Consider the following 21,484-nt stretch of genomic DNA (forward strand, 5'->3'; position numbering starts at 1 on the left):
CCCTTGTTGAGCAAATCGAACGAGCTATGAAGAGCAAGGAAGTAGCATTAGCTGTTTTTCTCGACATCGAAGGAGCGTTCGACAACACATCCATTGATGCGATATTAAACTCTGCCAGGACAAAAGGGCTGAACAACACCACATACAGATGGGTAGAGGCCCTCCTTAGAGGTCGTCATGTAAATGCAGACTTGTTCGGAGAATCGAGAAGGGTTCGCGCAACCAGGGGCTGCCCACAAGGGGGAGTCATCTCTCCCAAATTGTGGAACCTGGTAGCAGATGAACTTCTGGTTCGTCTAAATGAGGCTGGATACTATGCGCAAGCATATGCAGATGACTTCGTTATACTGATAAGAGGAAAACACTGCAACGACCTCTCAGACCTAATGAGCGGAGCTCTCAGGATCGTGGAGGAGTGGTGCAGAGATAAGAACCTCAGGGTGAATCCTACGAAGACGACATTGGTCCCATTCACAAGGAAATACAACCTAGGTAACATCCAAGCTCCAAGCATTTTTGGAAGTGAAATTAAGGTGGCTGACACAGTCAAATATCTAGGTGTCTACCTAGATAAAAGAATGAACTGGAACCAGCACCTAGAGCACATCATAAACCGAGCAAAAAGGGCCATGAATTTGGCCAGAAGGTCGGTTGGCAAGAGGTGGGGGCTGAAACCGGCGATAACCAAATGGGTCTATACGTCGATAGTAAGACCCATCATAACATATGCAGCATGCATATGGTGGGAAAAAACGGAGCAAAAGGGAGCTCGGAATAAGCTGGACTCGCTGCAAAGACTGGCATGCTTGTACACGACAGGAGCAGTGAGAACAACTCCAACAGCGGCAATGGAGGTGATGCTAGGCCTGCCACCCCTGCACCTAGCAGTGAAGGGGGAGGCAGTAGCAGGAGCCTTTAGGCTGAAAACCAACAGCTTAGATGGCAAACTGCGGCCAAGACACCAGTCACTCTGTGAGAGTCCAAGCTTCCCTCCGGCTTTACACATGGTCTCTGATCAAATGAAAACAACGTACAACTTCGACATTCCATACAGGCTCCGCATCAGCGAAGGCGAGGGGAACCAGAAAATGGTAGACGATGCCCTGGCTGCCTCGGAAGTTAGCTACTTCACTGACGGATCTAAGTCAGGAGATAAGACAGGAGCAGCGGTGTACGGAAACAAAAACTGCAAACTGAAGGCGAGTCTCGGCAGGAGCACCACGGTGAACCAGGCGGAGCTATACGCCATAATGATGGCAGCGAATAACGCTATAGACAAAGGCTGGAGAGACAAAAGGATCACCTTTTTCTCGGACAGCCAAGCAACTCTAAAAGCGGTATCAAACTTCAAGGTCAATTCAAAATTGACCATGGAGGGCATACAGAGGCTCACAAGACTGGCCAACGACAACCACGTCACATTGGTGTGGGTTCGTGGGCACACAGGTGTGAGGGGGAACGAAACTGCTGACCGCTTAGCTAAGGAGGCATCAGAGGAAAATTACATCGGACCAGAACCAGTGTTTGGACTGACCAAAAAAGGATTCAGAACAACAGTGAGGGACTGGGTGATGGAAGAGGCGAACAAAGAGTGGCAGAATGCCGAAGGCATGAGACATTCCAAGCAAATGCTGGAAGGCTACTCAAGGAAAATGACTGCAAACCTGTTGCATCGTAGCAGGGAGCAGCTAGGTATACTGTCGGGATTACTGACAGGACACAATCTCCTGCGGAAACACATGCACAGGATGGGTATCTTCAAGGATGAACCAAAGTGTAGGCTGTGTGAGGTAGAAGAGGAAACTGCAGAGCATATCATCTTCGACTGTGAAGCTCTGGAAAAGAAAAGACAGGACATCCGAGGAGATAACTCCTGGGATGACTGTCTAGCACCTGAGTTAGTTGCGGGCACTCTCCTCCAACTTGTTGAAGGGGAGGGCTTCTGGGACTAACCAGGAACCAACAACTGGGCACAATAGATCGAGAGGTCGCAGTGCATGGGGCAACCCACCAGAAAAAGGAAAAAAAAAAAAAAAAAAAAAAAATAATTCTAGCAGCTGTAAGACTGGCGTTTATAAGACTATAGTGATGAAGAGACTGAAGTTGCAAAATGTATTTTTAATCCAGTTTTAAGCAAAGATCTTACCATGAAAATTGAAGAAAATAAAAATTTAGATAGTAAGTCACAAATTGATACAACGAAAAATCGAATTAAAACCGAAAATTCAAATCATAATTTAAGTCAATTTGGTATTCAAAATTCTAGCTTAGGTTCCCTTCATACAGATTTAAGTTCCTCTGAAGAATCAAATTTGCATACTGAAAATTCTATTAGCAGTCCCGATTCGCATGACATACAAATCAGTTTTGGGGCAGATTCTTCCGAAAAGGAAGACAGTGCGTGTTTTAGGGTAGAAGCACCCGGAAATTTATTTGGTAATAATCTTTTTAAGTCTTATTACAGTCTTAAAAGTAAAGCTTTTAAATCTTATTTTAAATGGTGGAAATATCGAAATGGCAAATCTCTTCAAAAAAGTGATCACGTAGACTCTAATTTTAGACAAATTTTGTGTTCTACTTTAAGTGTCTCAACCAAGTTTAAGTTCTGGATGATGCAATTTTACCCGATATTATCATTTTTATTAGTTATGCTAAATTATCCATTGAAAATTTTATCTAAAGTCGCACATAATTTTATCACAAAAGGAGGTTATAATATTGCCACGAAAATATCTCGGAAATTTTTCAAATTTATGTGTATATTTTTTGCATTTACATCTATTCTTGACCCACGTCATTTTAATACAAATTTAAAAAGAGGGTTTGATTCAAGTTCTCATGGTGATTTCGTTTCTGACCCAAAAATTGATCCGATCCCGAAAGACGTTCTTTTTAATCCTGAAAGTAAAAATACCGTATTTGTAATGGCTAATCTAAATAATCAATGCTTAAAATTTATGACTGATACCGGCGCTGACGTCAGTTTATTGCGTTACGAAAGCATAAAAAATCATCGAATCAAAATTAATTCCGCTGAAAAAATTACTTTAAATGGACTAGCCGCTAATAGTCCCATCTGCACCGAGGGGACATCAGTCATCAAACTAAAAGCTGAGAACCAAAACTTTACCATAAAATTCCATGTTGTAAAATTACCATGTAATATTCCGCATGATGGCATAATAGGCAATGACTTTTTAACCAATGAAAATGCTCTAATTGATTTTTCCTCGTATACGCTGAAAATTGACTCAATTTGCACGCCAATCAAGTTACATCGCGAATTCAATGAAAACCAATCAAACATTATCATGTTAAAACCAAGGTCGGAATCGGTGATTCAACTTGATGTTAAAAATGATTTAAAATTTGGTATAACCCCGGAACTGCAAATCTCGGACGGCGTTTATTTGGCCCGCTCCGTGGTGAAAGTAGAAAATAAGCGAGCAATTACAACGGTACTCAATACTACGCACAAAACTGTCAACATTCACCGCATTAATCTAGTACTTGATGAAATTTCTCCCCCGCCGAAGCCTGTGTTAAACGTGCAGTCAGAAACTAATAATAAGACCCTTAGTAACGAACGATTGAAACTTTTGAAAGAGAATTTACGCTTAGATCATTTAAATGAGAAAGAGAGAAACGGAATACTTAAATTATGCACGAAGTACCATGCAATTTTCCATTTACCGGGAGACTCTCTTCCGTACACCGATCTTGTTCAACACGAAATTCCAGTCACCGACCGAAACCCCATCAAAAGTAAATTGTACCGTCCTCCACAACGGCATTACGAAGAGATTAAGAGACAAACGGATGAAATGTTGCCTCAGAAAATAATTAGGCATTCTAACAGTCCTTACAGCAGTCCTATTTTAATGGTTCCTAAAAAGTCCGATGCTTCTGGGCAAACTAAATGGCGTCTTTGCGTAGATTATAGGGCGCTCAATAAAGTCACTATCGGTGACGCGTACCCCCTCCCCTCCATTTCCACAATTTTAGACAATCTTGGGTACAGTAAATTTTTCACGGTATTAGATGTCTCATCGGCTTTTCACTTGGTGAAAATTCGACCCGAGGACATTGCTAAAACAGCATACACTACCCCTTTCGGTCACTTTGAATGGTTACGCATGTCGTTTGGGTTAAAAACAGCATGTGCGACACAACAACGGCTCATGGACCGCCTTTTAATGGGACTACAGGGTTCTCAATGCTTTGTTTACCTTGATGACGTAGTACTGGCCAACTCAAGTTGGGAGGATCACGAGAAACAAATAGAAGAGGTATTTAAAAGGTTTTTAAAATATTTATAAATTTTAAATTTCAAGGTTTATTTCAAAGTTAGGCGCTCGTTACTTGCAATTTAAAAGACTGGAAGAAGCATAATGTTCCTCCACGTATAAAATAACTTTCAAATGCACAAATTTTAAGAAAAATACTGAGGAAGGGTGTAAAAAAAACTTACAATGACTTTGGTTAGTCCGCTCTACAGTTGTACAGAATCTTACCCGCTCTACAGAATTTTGATACCGTATGTAGCTACAAAAGATACGGTATCAAATCTCATGAACCATTTGTGGTACCTGATCCCTGAAGCTGCAGCGTTTTCTTTCTTTGACAGAGATATTTCTGTTGAGTGCAAACGGAAAATGGTAACTGCTTTATCTAAATAAAACCCTCTCGAAGATGGTGAGAAGAAAACAAAACTACAATCAGCAGAAGACATTTCAGGAAAAGATATTTCCAATTTTATTTCTTGTTCGTCATATAAATTGTTTGAGCGATTCCATCTCTCGTCAGACTTTCTTAAAGAAAATCCATCAACATGGCTAGAAAATCCTCAGTACCTCAAAAATCGCGAAATTGTGAAAAAAATCAAGGTTGTCAACGACACAGCCGAACGCGGCGTTAAATTTGTTTGAAGAGTACAGCCAGAAACTCACAAAATCGGACGAAGAGCGGCAACGGATTCTTCAGGTTGTTAGCGATTATCGGAAAGCTTTTCCCAATGTTAAAAAATCAACTTTACGAAAGAAACTGTAGAGCGGACTAACCAAAGTCATTGTAAGTTTTTTTACACCCTTCCTCAGTATTTTTCCTAAAATTTGTGCATTTGAAAGTTATTTTATACGTGGAGGAACATTATGCTTCTTCCAGTCTTTTAAATTGCAAGTAACGAGCGCCTAACTTTGAAATAATCTGATTCCAGGAGCTTGAATCGCGTTTCAGTGCCCCCTCAACCTACTGTGCGCAGGGCGGGGGAGGGGGGAGGGGTAATTGCCTGAGGTCAAACATGTTAAAATATACTTAATCTACGGAATAAGTTGTACCACATACAAGAAAATTGTAGTTCTTGAAGCCTTTGCATTTGCCCGTAACAAGCGCCGAACTTCGGAAAAAAGCGATTTCGGGAGCCTAAATGACGTTTTGGGGCCACTTTAGCCTACCGTAAGGGGGGTAGGTAATTACCTGAGGCCAAATCTGTTAAAATATCCTAAATCTACGCAAAAAGTTGTGTTAGAAACACCATCAATAATGGGTGTTGAGCATCTACAACTCCCTTAAAAACGGCAGTCAAATCGGCGAAAAGCGTAAAAATGCGCTTCTTCAGTTTTACGCGCTGCATCTTTCCCCTGTTTTCGGCACCATTTACCCTTGACGTAAAGGCCTCAAATTTTTTTTACAGTGTTTTTACATCAAATAGAACCAATCTAGGGGGTGCTGCTCATTAAATTCCAAAAAGTCCAAAATAAGGGCCACCCTAGCCTAACACTCTCTCTCGATCTCCTACTTTTAAATACACTTATGAAGATTATTGCGATGGATTAAAATTAAAATTAAATCAAACACACATGTTAGCAAAAGATTATTTAAACCAATCAAAAATTATTTCAAAAAAATTTTATGATAGGAAGCTGAATCCCATTGAATTAAAAGTAAATGACTCAGTTTATGTTGTGAATAAAACTCTGAGAGAAGGAGTACCACAAAGCTTACAACCAAAATATAAAGGACCCTACCAAATTCTTGAACTCTTTGATAACCAGACAGCCCTGTTACAGATAGGTAAAAACAAAACGAAAGTATATCACTTAAATTTACTCAAACCGTGTGTTTCAGATTCTGAAAGTGAGGAAGAAGAAGAAGAATCATGAATCGCGGTATCATTCTAATTCTTTTAACCATTCTCCATGTATCACAAGTTTTTCCAAATTCGCCTTACACAATAACCCCCATTTTTGACCAATCAGGTATTTATTTCAACAACTTAGGGACAGCCAAAATTTCTAATGATCATTATACCCTATTATCATTCCCTAATGTCACATTTTATCGCGAAAAACTACTATTAATTAAAAATTCTGCCGATAAAACCGCTAATATGTGTGGCCACGTTACGGAGGAAAAACACATTGATCTTCACTGTAATTCAACTTTAATAGAAATAAATCAATCCGTTTTATCGCTCGAATCAAAATTCGATACAGCCCAGCATTTACTAGGTCATAATTTTCACAATTCTAGGAGACGCCGCGGCATATTTGATGGCGTGAGTTACGTAGCAAATTGGCTATTCGGTATCCCAGATGCCAAAGATGCCCAATTCTATTCCGACTCAATCCATAATCTATTACATACGAATAAAGAAACTCAAACATTAATTCAAAGCCAAGTTAACTTAATTTCTGATACAATTAAAAACTATAATTCGAGCGCTGATTCGTTACAAAAAGCAGGAGAAACCTTAAACAGTAATATATTAGTATTCAATGACGAACAATTAAGAACTAGAGCCAACATAACCAATTTAAGCCTACAAACCATGATTTTACAACAATTGAACCTCCTGAACACGTTAATCGACCAACTTCGAGACGAGCTGAATACCCTTATCGAGTCAATTCTATTTATTAAACAGAAAGTTATTCATCCTAGTATAATAACCCCTAAATCCTTTAAAATAGAATTAGAAAAAATTAAATTAAAACAAAATCTGGAACTTCCATTTTCTCCACATGATTTTAATGATATCCATAAGTATTTTACCATTTGTAATATAGCCGCTCTTTTACGACAGAGACCTTTTAATTTTTTCGATAAAAATCCCTTTGGTTACCGGAATTAAATTCAATTTTTACCACCTCTTGCCATTACCAGCTTTTACTGAACATCAAACTGTGATTTCAATTATTGACACTCAGTACCCCTACCTTTTAATTAATGCGGCAAGAACAAGATATTGTCAAATTAGGGAAAGGACCGGGTGCACTCGCACAGCTGATGGAGAATTTATCTGCGAAAATCTGGTGACTTACTCAACCGCTCAAAATCCAGTGTGCGCAACAAGGCTGCTCGCAAGCCCACCCACTGTTCCGGAGGATTGCCTAACGCATACCTTGAAGGCGAATCTTGAGATTTGGCACCCTATTCAACCAGATACTTGGCTTTTCACGATCACCAGCCCAACACCGGCTTCTATATCATGCGAGGATGACCCCAACCACATCCTAGACGTGTCAATCAATGGCTCTGGATTAATGACACTCCAGCCGCGCTGTCAACTCTACACATATTCAACCACATTGACATCAGCATCCAACTATTCTTCTAATGTAACTAATTTTATACCTAAATTTAATATTTCATTGGACAATTGTTGCGTCTACAAAAGTCAATTTCTCGGAAGAGAGCCAAGACTAATGAAACCTATAAGCATTACAGGTCTTAATATGGAAGAATTAAGACATACAAAACATAAACTTGACCAGTTTCAAGAAACATTAGAAGCAACTATAAACAAGCCACATATCGTTTCTCATTCAATATTGTATCAATTTTATGTAGCTTTTACCATTCTCCTTCTCGCTTTGATCATGGCGTATATTTTTTGTTGTAAATGTTGTAACTTCCGCTGGTTACCAATATTTGGACGTCTCTGGCCAGAATCAAATAGAAATGCTCCAGTTGACCTGTCTAAAATTTGTATCACTAATATCAATTTAACTAGAAATCGCACCCCTCGTTCACACTATAATGATTCGGACGAAGAGTTCGAACGAGTGGAGCTGAGTAGTACCCGACCAGTGATCACTTCTAGAAGATCTAATACAAGGTCTCAAGGTATAAGAACCTAAAACTTTGAAAGTTACGAATTAACTTTCATATCACCACAAAACCGAACTTAGATTGATTATTTTATTATTTTATTATTTTATTATTTTATTATGTATTTATAATTTGATTTTTTTTTTCCCAAATTTTTCTGACATTCACAATCACAACGTGTGGAAAAGTATAAACTGAATTTTTTCCGAGTTTCCTAAGTCCGCTCGAACTTTTTACTCAAATTCTCAGTTTTAGCATTTTTGTTTGTTTTTTTTTTCTCTTCTCAATACTTTTGCATTATTTTTACACGTTTAAATATTCTAACTTGAATTTTAATTGTTTTATTCTTTTTAAATTAGTTATTGTCAAAAGTTGACGATTTTATACAAAGAAAACCAACATTTTCTTATTTTATCTTTACACTGCCTCTTTATAAATGTATTATTTTAGGTGTTCCCAAGTATTCAACTCCCCTTCTAGTTTTTGGTCACATTACGCTATTATGATTGTTATGAATTTTTTTTTGACCAATTGACCTAATTTTCTTCAACTTTCTACCCACATTTAATTTTTTTACACTATTTGATAGTCTGCTTAAACGTGTTTATTCAGCACATCTAATTTATTCACCCTCGTTTCTTATGTATTTCACTAATCTCAAAGTAATTGCATTCAACGCCTTATTACGCATTCAACTAGTGATAAGATACTCCAAGTATCACACATTCACTTGACTCTCATACCAATATCAATACATTGCCAGCTAAAGAAGTTCTAGTAATTTACTTCAATTATATTATTATGCGGACGATTTGGTTCGTCCTATTGCTTATTTATTACTATGTTCGTACTTTTAATATAGGTAGATATATACCAATTTTTAAATTAACGCTGGAAGTAAGGGCAAATTTCACTTTCAACTGCACATACATGTTCAATTCTAACCTCCAATCGCCATGTCTCCTATTTACACTACTTTCTTCATATTTCATCAGCTTACTTTCAACGATGTTTTACCTTTTCTATATCACTTTAATTTTCTTTTCTTAACGTCTCAGTCAAAAAAAAAAAAAAAGGAAAAAAAAAAAAATTAAAATTTCTTCCAAATTTTAATTTTTTTTTCTCACATGGAGGGAGGAGTGTTGTGCGCCCAACATACCTAACATACCTTACATCTATCTCTTACGACTATTCTCAGTCATATCACCTGATACAGTTCGTATCCGGTTCATGTCCGGTCTGACGACACTTCGCGGCCCAGCCTAATGACCGCCATGAGCCGGGTCCGGCTACCTATTTGCAGATGGTTACCTCATCTTCATTTTCTCCCAAACACCTAGGCCCATAAGCTCATTAGATCGATCGATTTAAAAGAGATTGTTCTAGCATTAGCGATTACTCCTGTGTTACCCCGCGACCACGAGTCAAGGCGCTATTCTTGGTTCTTCCGTTCTGTCATTATTGTGCATTGTTTGATTCACGTTCAATATATATTTTTATTTATTCATAGACATCCATCTTTCGTGTTGGACCTTTTTTTCTCTCTTGTTTTGGGACACTAGCATAGTCTAGATCCCAACAATATTTTTAGGACTTAAGGATCTTAAATCACGAATTCATTTTCGCACGAGATTTGAGATGACCACCTATTTCAACTACCCTCCCGCTGAATTGCAAGAGGAGCTAGCATAGTCTAGATCCCAACACTGGCGCAGTCGACCTAGAAACGCATTTTTTTTACGTGCTAAACCACTCCGCGACTTGCAGTCCGTTGTTTTTGGAGCTGTTCCTGGGGCTTGCCGTCATATCATCAAATCCAAAAGGTGTGTGCAGTGTATTTTACCCTATCTTATAATTTGATCAATTTTTTTGTTTCTTGCCGTATTCAATTTTCCCCACCCAAAATGGCTCGCCCTACCGGTAAAATTACAGATTTGAAATTTTTGCGTAACTTACTCGGTGAGTTTAATGGTAATGCAAGTGAATATTATGATTTTGTAGTAAACTGTGATAATGCCGAACTGATTGCCGACGAATCAGTCCCCTTATTAACTATTATTTATTCTAGACTGAGCAGTTCAGTTAAGTCGTGTATAAGAGGTAAAAGTTTAAACTCATGGAAAGAATTGAAACAGGCTCTCGACGTCTTTTACTTGGATAGGAAAAGCTATGTCCAATTAATGGAAGAGATGAACAATTTGAGACAAAAAACAAACGAATCAGTGATCGATTTTTATAACCGAATTAATTCTACTAAAACTCGTATTTTAGCTACTTTAGAATCATCAGAAAATTCAAACACTACCGGGAAAATAGAAATTATCGAAGAATTAGCGCTTAGCCGTTTTATTTATCACTCAGTTCCAGAGATTTCACGATTTCTTAGATGTCAAACGCTCAAAAATTTGCTCCAAGCACTTAATAAGGCAGAGGAGGAAGAACAATTTTTAAAATCAAGTGCTCAAAGAGCGGCGTCTAATAAATGGTGTGATCTTTGTAAAATGAAAAATCACGATACCTCAGAGTGCGGGAAAAATAAATTTTCTAAAGGAAATATTTATTTTAACTCTGAAGTATATTCTAGTAATAATCGTAATCAAAGTCAATTTAATAACAATTTTAATCCATCTCAAAATGCTGCACATCAATTTAAGCCAAACAGTAACCCTTTTCAAAGAAGTAATTTCAGTCAGAACTTTCAACAACAATCGAATCCGAATACTAGCTTTTATCATAATCCTAATTATAATCCTAATTATCAAAATCCTAATTATAATACTAATTTTCAAAATCATCTTAATCCTAACTTTTCATACCAAGGTCAAAATCCTAATTTTAATTATCAAAACTACAATCCTAACTTATTTCAAAATCAGAATCATCCTAATCAATTTCAATCTAATTTTGTGAATCAAGTCCCAAAGAAAGTATGTACGTATTGCGGGATGCATAATCACGTTATCGACACGTGCAGGAAGTTGCAAAAACAGCAGCAAAGGCCCACTAACTTTAATCATAATTCTAATGCCGCCCCAAATTACAATGCTAATTATAACCAGTATGATAAGCAGCAAAAATATTGCAATATTCACAATAGTCACGGTAGTCATAATACTGAAGAATGTTTCTTGAAAAATCAATTTAGAGGACAAAATTCGAATCAAGTTGGTTCGAACGTTCGCGTTTGCTCGGAGCAGCAGCAGCCTTTAAACTGATGAGACCCTTCTGTCCACGTCAGTCTGAAGGGTTCCCGAACTTGGCAAACTATGCCCGAAATTTTAATCAATCTAACGAATCTCCAAATAGTTTTAAGTTAGTATCTAGTGCTCAAATTTCAAATAATATAAAAGATAATTCTGATTTTGATTTGAATACGTGTCAACGGACCCCTGAACAATTGGTCGAATCTCATGATACGCTCAGGGTTGATCCACTTTTGAATGACAGTCAAGACCCAAGTCCGGCACTCATTCAAAATTCGAGTTCAATGATTAATCAAAATACTGAGGATCTTAAATTAAATTCTCAGGTTGATTTACGTGTCGAACCCTCTGACACGAGACATATTGCTATTTTTAACTCTTGTCAGAAATTGTTTGAGGAAATTAATTCTACGGCCGATTCTGTAACGCAGGATCCACAAAATATTAATCAAATTTTAAAAAATAAATCAAATTCAACGTTAGAATTAAGTTCAAATTTGCCTGATCAACATACTATTGAAACTAGTGCGAAATCAGACCGCGATCTTGTTAATCCTGATTTTAGTTTAAAAAATTCTGATGATCTAAACTTAAATGAAGTTAAAAATCCAAATATAAACTTTGATCATTCTATATCTAGCATTTCTAAGCCTCGCGTGTGTAAGCCTAGTAATAATTCTAGCAGCTGTAAGACTGGCGTTTATAAGACTATAGTGATGAAGAGACTGAAGTTGCAAAATGTATTTTTAATCCAGTTTTAAGCAAAGATCTTACCATGAAAATTGAAGAAAATAAAAATTTAGATAGTAAGTCACAAATTGATACAACGACTTTGGTTAGTCCGCTCTACAGTTGTACAGAATCTTACCCGCTCTACAGAATTTTGATACCGTATGTAGCTACAAAAGATACGGTATCAAATCTCATGAACCATTTGTGGTACCTGATCCCTGAAGCTGCAGCGTTTTCTTTCTTTGACAGAGATATTTCTGTTGAGTGCAAACGGAAAATGGTAACTGCTTTATCTAAATAAAACCCTCTCGAAGATGGTGAGAAGAAAACAAAACTACAATCAGCAGAAGACATTTCAGGAAAAGATATTTCCAATTTTATTTCTTGTTCGTCATATAAATTGTTTGAGCGATTCCATCTCTCGTCAGACTTTCTTAAAGAAAATCCATCAACATGGCTAGAAAATCCTCAGTACCTCAAAAATCGCGAAATTGTGAAAAAAATCAAGGTTGTCAACGACACAGCCGAACGCGGCGTTAAATTTGTTTGAAGAGTACAGCCAGAAACTCACAAAATCGGACGAAGAGCGGCAACGGATTCTTCAGGTTGTTAGCGATTATCGGAAAGCTTTTCCCAATGTTAAAAAATCAACTTTACGAAAGAAACTGTAGAGCGGACTAACCAAAGTCATTGTAAGTTTTTTTACACCCTTCCTCAGTATTTTTCCTAAAATTTGTGCATTTGAAAGTTATTTTATACGTGGAGGAACATTATGCTTCTTCCAGTCTTTTAAATTGCAAGTAACGAGCGCCTAACTTTGAAATAATCTGATTCCAGGAGCTTGAATCGCGTTTCAGTGCCCCCTCAACCTACTGTGCGCAGGGCGGGGGAGGGGGGAGGGGTAATTGCCTGAGGTCAAACATGTTAAAATATACTTAATCTACGGAATAAGTTGTACCACATACAAGAAAATTGTAGTTCTTGAAGCCTTTGCATTTGCCCGTAACAAGCGCCGAACTTCGGAAAAAAGCGATTTCGGGAGCCTAAATGACGTTTTGGGGCCACTTTAGCCTACCGTAAGGGGGGTAGGTAATTACCTGAGGCCAAATCTGTTAAAATATCCTAAATCTACGCAAAAAGTTGTGTTAGAAACACCATCAATAATGGGTGTTGAGCATCTACAACTCCCTTAAAAACGGCAGTCAAATCGGCGAAAAGCGTAAAAATGCGCTTCTTCAGTTTTACGCGCTGCATCTTTCCCCTGTTTTCGGCACCATTTACCCTTGACGTAAAGGCCTCAAATTTTTTTTACAGTGTTTTTACATCAAATAGAACCAATCTAGGGGGTGCTGCTCATTAAATTCCAAAAAGTCCAAAATAAGGGCCACCCTAGCCTAACACTCTCTCTCGATCTCCTACTTTTAAATACACTTATGAAGATTATTGCGATGGATTAAAATTAAAATTAAATCAAACACACATGTTAGCAAAAGATTATTTAAACCAATCAAAAATTATTTCAAAAAAATTTTATGATAGGAAGCTGAATCCCATTGAATTAAAAGTAAATGACTCAGTTTATGTTGTGAATAAAACTCTGAGAGAAGGAGTACCACAAAGCTTACAACCAAAATATAAAGGACCCTACCAAATTCTTGAACTCTTTGATAACCAGACAGCCCTGTTACAGATAGGTAAAAACAAAACGAAAGTATATCACTTAAATTTACTCAAACCGTGTGTTTCAGATTCTGAAAGTGAGGAAGAAGAAGAAGAATCATGAATCGCGGTATCATTCTAATTCTTTTAACCATTCTCCATGTATCACAAGTTTTTCCAAATTCGCCTTACACAATAACCCCCATTTTTGACCAATCAGGTATTTATTTCAACAACTTAGGGACAGCCAAAATTTCTAATGATCATTATACCCTATTATCATTCCCTAATGTCACATTTTATCGCGAAAAACTACTATTAATTAAAAATTCTGCCGATAAAACCGCTAATATGTGTGGCCACGTTACGGAGGAAAAACACATTGATCTTCACTGTAATTCAACTTTAATAGAAATAAATCAATCCGTTTTATCGCTCGAATCAAAATTCGATACAGCCCAGCATTTACTAGGTCATAATTTTCACAATTCTAGGAGACGCCGCGGCATATTTGATGGCGTGAGTTACGTAGCAAATTGGCTATTCGGTATCCCAGATGCCAAAGATGCCCAATTCTATTCCGACTCAATCCATAATCTATTACATACGAATAAAGAAACTCAAACATTAATTCAAAGCCAAGTTAACTTAATTTCTGATACAATTAAAAACTATAATTCGAGCGCTGATTCGTTACAAAAAGCAGGAGAAACCTTAAACAGTAATATATTAGTATTCAATGACGAACAATTAAGAACTAGAGCCAACATAACCAATTTAAGCCTACAAACCATGATTTTACAACAATTGAACCTCCTGAACACGTTAATCGACCAACTTCGAGACGAGCTGAATACCCTTATCGAGTCAATTCTATTTATTAAACAGAAAGTTATTCATCCTAGTATAATAACCCCTAAATCCTTTAAAATAGAATTAGAAAAAATTAAATTAAAACAAAATCTGGAACTTCCATTTTCTCCACATGATTTTAATGATATCCATAAGTATTTTACCATTTGTAATATAGCCGCTCTTTTACGACAGAGACCTTTTAATTTTTTCGATAAAAATCCCTTTGGTTACCGGAATTAAATTCAATTTTTACCACCTCTTGCCATTACCAGCTTTTACTGAACATCAAACTGTGATTTCAATTATTGACACTCAGTACCCCTACCTTTTAATTAATGCGGCAAGAACAAGATATTGTCAAATTAGGGAAAGGACCGGGTGCACTCGCACAGCTGATGGAGAATTTATCTGCGAAAATCTGGTGACTTACTCAACCGCTCAAAATCCAGTGTGCGCAACAAGGCTGCTCGCAAGCCCACCCACTGTTCCGGAGGATTGCCTAACGCATACCTTGAAGGCGAATCTTGAGATTTGGCACCCTATTCAACCAGATACTTGGCTTTTCACGATCACCAGCCCAACACCGGCTTCTATATCATGCGAGGATGACCCCAACCACATCCTAGACGTGTCAATCAATGGCTCTGGATTAATGACACTCCAGCCGCGCTGTCAACTCTACACATATTCAACCACATTGACATCAGCATCCAACTATTCTTCTAATGTAACTAATTTTATACCTAAATTTAATATTTCATTGGACAATTGTTGCGTCTACAAAAGTCAATTTCTCGGAAGAGAGCCAAGACTAATGAAACCTATAAGCATTACAGGTCTTAATATGGAAGAATTAAGACATACAAAACATAAACTTGACCAGTTTCAAGAAACATTAGAAGCAACTATAAACAAGCCACATATCGTTTCTCATTCAATATTGTATCAATTTTATGTAGCTTTTACCATTCTCCTTCTCGCTTTGATCATGGCGTATATTTTTTGTTGTAAATGTTGTAACTTCCGCTGGTTACCAATATTTGGACGTCTCTGGCCAGAATCAAATAGAAATGCTCCAGTTGACCTGTCTAAAATTTGTATCACTAATATCAATTTAACTAGAAATCGCACCCCTCGTTCACACTATAATGATTCGGACGAAGAGTTCGAACGAGTGGAGCTGAGTAGTACCCGACCAGTGATCACTTCTAGAAGATCTAATACAAGGTCTCAAGGTATAAGAACCTAAAACTTTGAAAGTTACGAATTAACTTTCATATCACCACAAAACCGAACTTAGATTGATTATTTTATTATTTTATTATTTTATTATTTTATTATGTATTTATAATTTGATTTTTTTTTTCCAAATTTTTCTGACATTCACAATCACAACGTGTGGAAAAGTATAAACTGAATTTTTTCCGAGTTTCCTAAGTCCGCTCGAACTTTTTACTCAAATTCTCAGTTTTAGCATTTTTGTTTGTTTTTTTTTTCTCTTCTCAATACTTTTGCATTATTTTTACACGTTTAAATATTCTAACTTGAATTTTAATTGTTTTATTCTTTTTAAATTAGTTATTGTCAAAAGTTGACGATTTTATACAAAGAAAACCAACATTTTCTTATTTTATCTTTACACTGCCTCTTTATAAATGTATTATTTTAGGTGTTCCCAAGTATTCAACTCCCCTTCTAGTTTTTGGTCACATTACGCTATTATGATTGTTATGAATTTTTTTTTGACCAATTGACCTAATTTTCTTCAACTTTCTACCCACATTTAATTTTTTTACACTATTTGATAGTCTGCTTAAACGTGTTTATTCAGCACATCTAATTTATTCACCCTCGTTTCTTATGTATTTCACTAATCTCAAAGTAATTGCATTCAACGCCTTATTACGCATTCAACTAGTGATAAGATACTCCAAGTATCACACATTCACTTGACTCTCATACCAATATCAATACATTGCCAGCTAAAGAAGTTCTAGTAATTTACTTCAATTATATTATTATGCGGACGATTTGGTTCGTCCTATTGCTTATTTATTACTATGTTCGTACTTTTAATATAGGTAGATATATACCAATTTTTAAATTAACGCTGGAAGTAAGGGCAAATTTCACTTTCAACTGCACATACATGTTCAATTCTAACCTCCAATCGCCATGTCTCCTATTTACACTACTTTCTTCATATTTCATCAGCTTACTTTCAACGATGTTTTACCTTTTCTATATCACTTTAATTTTCTTTTCTTAACGTCTCAGTCAAAAAAAAAAAAAAAGGAAAAAAAAAAAAAATTAAAATTTCTTCCAAATTTTAATTTTTTTTTCTCACATGGAGGGAGGAGTGTTGTGCGCCCAACATACCTAACATACCTTACATCTATCTCTTACGACTATTCTCAGTCATATCACCTGATACAGTTCGTATCCGGTTCATGTCCGGTCTGACGACACTTCGCGGCCCAGCCTAATGACCGCCATGAGCCGGGTCCGGCTACCTATTTGCAGATGGTTACCTCATCTTCATTTTCTCCCAAACACCTAGGCCCATAAGCTCATTAGATCGATCGATTTAAAAGAGATTGTTCTAGCATTAGCGATTACTCCTGTGTTACCCCGCGACCACGAGTCAAGGCGCTATTCTTGGTTCTTCCGTTCTGTCATTATTGTGCATTGTTTGATTCACGTTCAATATATATTTTTATTTATTCATAGACATCCATCTTTCGTGTTGGACCTTTTTTTCTCTCTTGTTTTGGGACACTAGCATAGTCTAGATCCCAACAATATTTTTAGGACTTAAGGATCTTAAATCACGAATTCATTTTCGCACGAGATTTGAGATGACCACCTATTTCAACTACCCTCCCGCTGAATTGCAAGAGGAGCTAGCATAGTCTAGATCCCAACACTGGCGCAGTCGACCTAGAAACGCATTTTTTTTACGTGCTAAACCACTCCGCGACTTGCAGTCCGTTGTTTTTGGAGCTGTTCCTGGGGCTTGCCGTCATATCATCAAATCCAAAAGGTGTGTGCAGTGTATTTTACCCTATCTTATAATTTGATCAATTTTTTTGTTTCTTGCCGTATTCAATTTTCCCCACCCAAAATGGCTCGCCCTACCGGTAAAATTACAGATTTGAAATTTTTGCGTAACTTACTCGGTGAGTTTAATGGTAATGCAAGTGAATATTATGATTTTGTAGTAAACTGTGATAATGCCGAACTGATTGCCGACGAATCAGTCCCCTTATTAACTATTATTTATTCTAGACTGAGCAGTTCAGTTAAGTCGTGTATAAGAGGTAAAAGTTTAAACTCATGGAAAGAATTGAAACAGGCTCTCGACGTCTTTTACTTGGATAGGAAAAGCTATGTCCAATTAATGGAAGAGATGAACAATTTGAGACAAAAAACAAACGAATCAGTGATCGATTTTTATAACCGAATTAATTCTACTAAAACTCGTATTTTAGCTACTTTAGAATCATCAGAAAATTCAAACACTACCGGGAAAATAGAAATTATCGAAGAATTAGCGCTTAGCCGTTTTATTTATCACTCAGTTCCAGAGATTTCACGATTTCTTAGATGTCAAACGCTCAAAAATTTGCTCCAAGCACTTAATAAGGCAGAGGAGGAAGAACAATTTTTAAAATCAAGTGCTCAAAGAGCGGCGTCTAATAAATGGTGTGATCTTTGTAAAATGAAAAATCACGATACCTCAGAGTGCGGGAAAAATAAATTTTCTAAAGGAAATATTTATTTTAACTCTGAAGTATATTCTAGTAATAATCGTAATCAAAGTCAATTTAATAACAATTTTAATCCATCTCAAAATGCTGCACATCAATTTAAGCCAAACAGTAACCCTTTTCAAAGAAGTAATTTCAGTCAGAACTTTCAACAACAATCGAATCCGAATACTAGCTTTTATCATAATCCTAATTATAATCCTAATTATCAAAATCCTAATTATAATACTAATTTTCAAAATCATCTTAATCCTAACTTTTCATACCAAGGTCAAAATCCTAATTTTAATTATCAAAACTACAATCCTAACTTATTTCAAAATCAGAATCATCCTAATCAATTTCAATCTAATTTTGTGAATCAAGTCCCAAAGAAAGTATGTACGTATTGCGGGATGCATAATCACGTTATCGACACGTGCAGGAAGTTGCAAAAACAGCAGCAAAGGCCCACTAACTTTAATCATAATTCTAATGCCGCCCCAAATTACAATGCTAATTATAACCAGTATGATAAGCAGCAAAAATATTGCAATATTCACAATAGTCACGGTAGTCATAATACTGAAGAATGTTTCTTGAAAAATCAATTTAGAGGACAAAATTCGAATCAAGTTGGTTCGAACGTTCGCGTTTGCTCGGAGCAGCAGCAGCCTTTAAACTGATGAGACCCTTCTGTCCACGTCAGTCTGAAGGGTTCCCGAACTTGGCAAACTATGCCCGAAATTTTAATCAATCTAACGAATCTCCAAATAGTTTTAAGTTAGTATCTAGTGCTCAAATTTCAAATAATATAAAAGATAATTCTGATTTTGATTTGAATACGTGTCAACGGACCCCTGAACAATTGGTCGAATCTCATGATACGCTCAGGGTTGATCCACTTTTGAATGACAGTCAAGACCCAAGTCCGGCACTCATTCAAAATTCGAGTTCAATGATTAATCAAAATACTGAGGATCTTAAATTAAATTCTCAGGTTGATTTACGTGTCGAACCCTCTGACACGAGACATATTGCTATTTTTAACTCTTGTCAGAAATTGTTTGAGGAAATTAATTCTACGGCCGATTCTGTAACGCAGGATCCACAAAATATTAATCAAATTTTAAAAAATAAATCAAATTCAACGTTAGAATTAAGTTCAAATTTGCCTGATCAACATACTATTGAAACTAGTGCGAAATCAGACCGCGATCTTGTTAATCCTGATTTTAGTTTAAAAAATTCTGATGATCTAAACTTAAATGAAGTTAAAAATCCAAATATAAACTTTGATCATTCTATATCTAGCATTTCTAAGCCTCGCGTGTGTAAGCCTAGTAATAATTCTAGCAGCTGTAAGACTGGCGTTTATAAGACTATAGTGATGAAGAGACTGAAGTTGCAAAATGTATTTTTAATCCAGTTTTAAGCAAAGATCTTACCATGAAAATTGAAGAAAATAAAAATTTAGATAGTAAGTCACAAATTGATACAACGAAAAATCGAATTAAAACCGAAAATTCAAATCATAATTTAAGTCAATTTGGTATTCAAAATTCTAGCTTAGGTTCCCTTCATACAGATTTAAGTTCCTCTGAAGAATCAAATTTGCATACTGAAAATTCTATTAGCAGTCCCGATTCGCATGACATACAAATCAGTTTTGGGGCAGATTCTTCCGAAAAGGAAGACAGTGCGTGTTTTAGGGTAGAAGCACCCGGAAATTTATTTGGTAATAATCTTTTTAAGTCTTATTACAGTCTTAAAAGTAAAGCTTTTAAATCTTATTTTAAATGGTGGAAATATCGAAATGGCAAATCTCTTCAAAAAAGTGATCACGTAGACTCTAATTTTAGACAAATTTTGTGTTCTACTTTAAGTGTCTCAACCAAGTTTAAGTTCTGGATGATGCAATTTTACCCGATATTATCATTTTTATTAGTTATGCTAAATTATCCATTGAAAATTTTATCTAAAGTCGCACATAATTTTATCACAAAAGGAGGTTATAATATTGCCACGAAAATATCTCGGAAATTTTTCAAATTTATGTTTATATTTTTTGCATTTACATCTATTCTTGACCCACGTCATTTTAATACAAATTTAAAAAGAGGGTTTGATTCAAGTTCTCATGGTGATTTCGTTTCTGACCCAAAAATTGATCCGATCCCGAAAGACGTTCTTTTTAATCCTGAAAGTAAAAATACCGTATTTGTAATGGCTAATCTAAATAATCAATGCTTAAAATTTATGACTGATACCGGCGCTGACGTCAGTTTATTGCGTTACGAAAGCATAAAAAATCATCGAATCAAAATTAATTCCGCTGAAAAAATTACTTTAAATGGACTAGCCGCTAATAGTCCCATCTGCACCGAGGGGACATCAGTCATCAAACTAAAAGCTGAGAACCAAAACTTTACCATAAAATTCCATGTTGTAAAATTACCATGTAATATTCCGCATGATGGCATAATAGGCAATGACTTTTTAACCAATGAAAATGCTCTAATTGATTTTTCCTCGTATACGCTGAAAATTGACTCAATTTGCACGCCAATCAAGTTACATCGCGAATTCAATGAAAACCAATCAAACATTATCATGTTAAAACCAAGGTCGGAATCGGTGATTCAACTTGATGTTAAAAATGATTTAAAATTTGGTATAACCCCGGAACTGCAAATCTCGGACGGCGTTTATTTGGCCCGCTCCGTGGTGAAAGTAGAAAATAAGCGAGCAATTACAACGGTACTCAATACTACGCACAAAACTGTCAACATTCACCGCATTAATCTAGTACTTGATGAAATTTCTCCCCCGCCGAAGCCTGTGTTAAACGTGCAGTCAGAAACTAATAATAAGACCCTTAGTAACGAACGATTGAAACTTTTGAAAGAGAATTTACGCTTAGATCATTTAAATGAGAAAGAGAGAAACGGAATACTTAAATTATGCACGAAGTACCATGCAATTTTCCATTTACCGGGAGACTCTCTTCCGTACACCGATCTTGTTCAACACGAAATTCCAGTCACCGACCGAAACCCCATCAAAAGTAAATTGTACCGTCCTCCACAACGGCATTACGAAGAGATTAAGAGACAAACGGATGAAATGTTGCCTCAGAAAATAATTAGGCATTCTAACAGTCCTTACAGCAGT

The 21,484-nt window shown here is 36.4% G+C and overlaps 1 protein-coding gene across 1 annotated transcript; it reads left to right on the forward strand.

The window, feature by feature from the left end:
• Positions 1 to 3,311: 3,311 nt before the first annotated feature.
• LOC140224144 (uncharacterized) lies at positions 3,312 to 9,791 on the forward strand. Its single transcript, XM_072297565.1, has 2 exons — positions 3,312 to 4,289; positions 7,068 to 9,791. The coding sequence occupies exons 1-2, from the start codon at positions 3,312 to 3,314 to the stop codon at positions 8,139 to 8,141; spliced, it is 2,052 nt and encodes a 683-aa protein (XP_072153666.1). The 3' UTR covers positions 8,142 to 9,791.
• Positions 9,792 to 21,484: the final 11,693 nt, after the last annotated feature.

The sequence above is a fragment of the Bemisia tabaci genome, chromosome 3, assembly GCF_918797505.1.
Source record: "Bemisia tabaci chromosome 3, PGI_BMITA_v3".
NCBI classification, from domain to species: Eukaryota; Metazoa; Arthropoda; class Insecta; order Hemiptera; family Aleyrodidae; genus Bemisia; species Bemisia tabaci.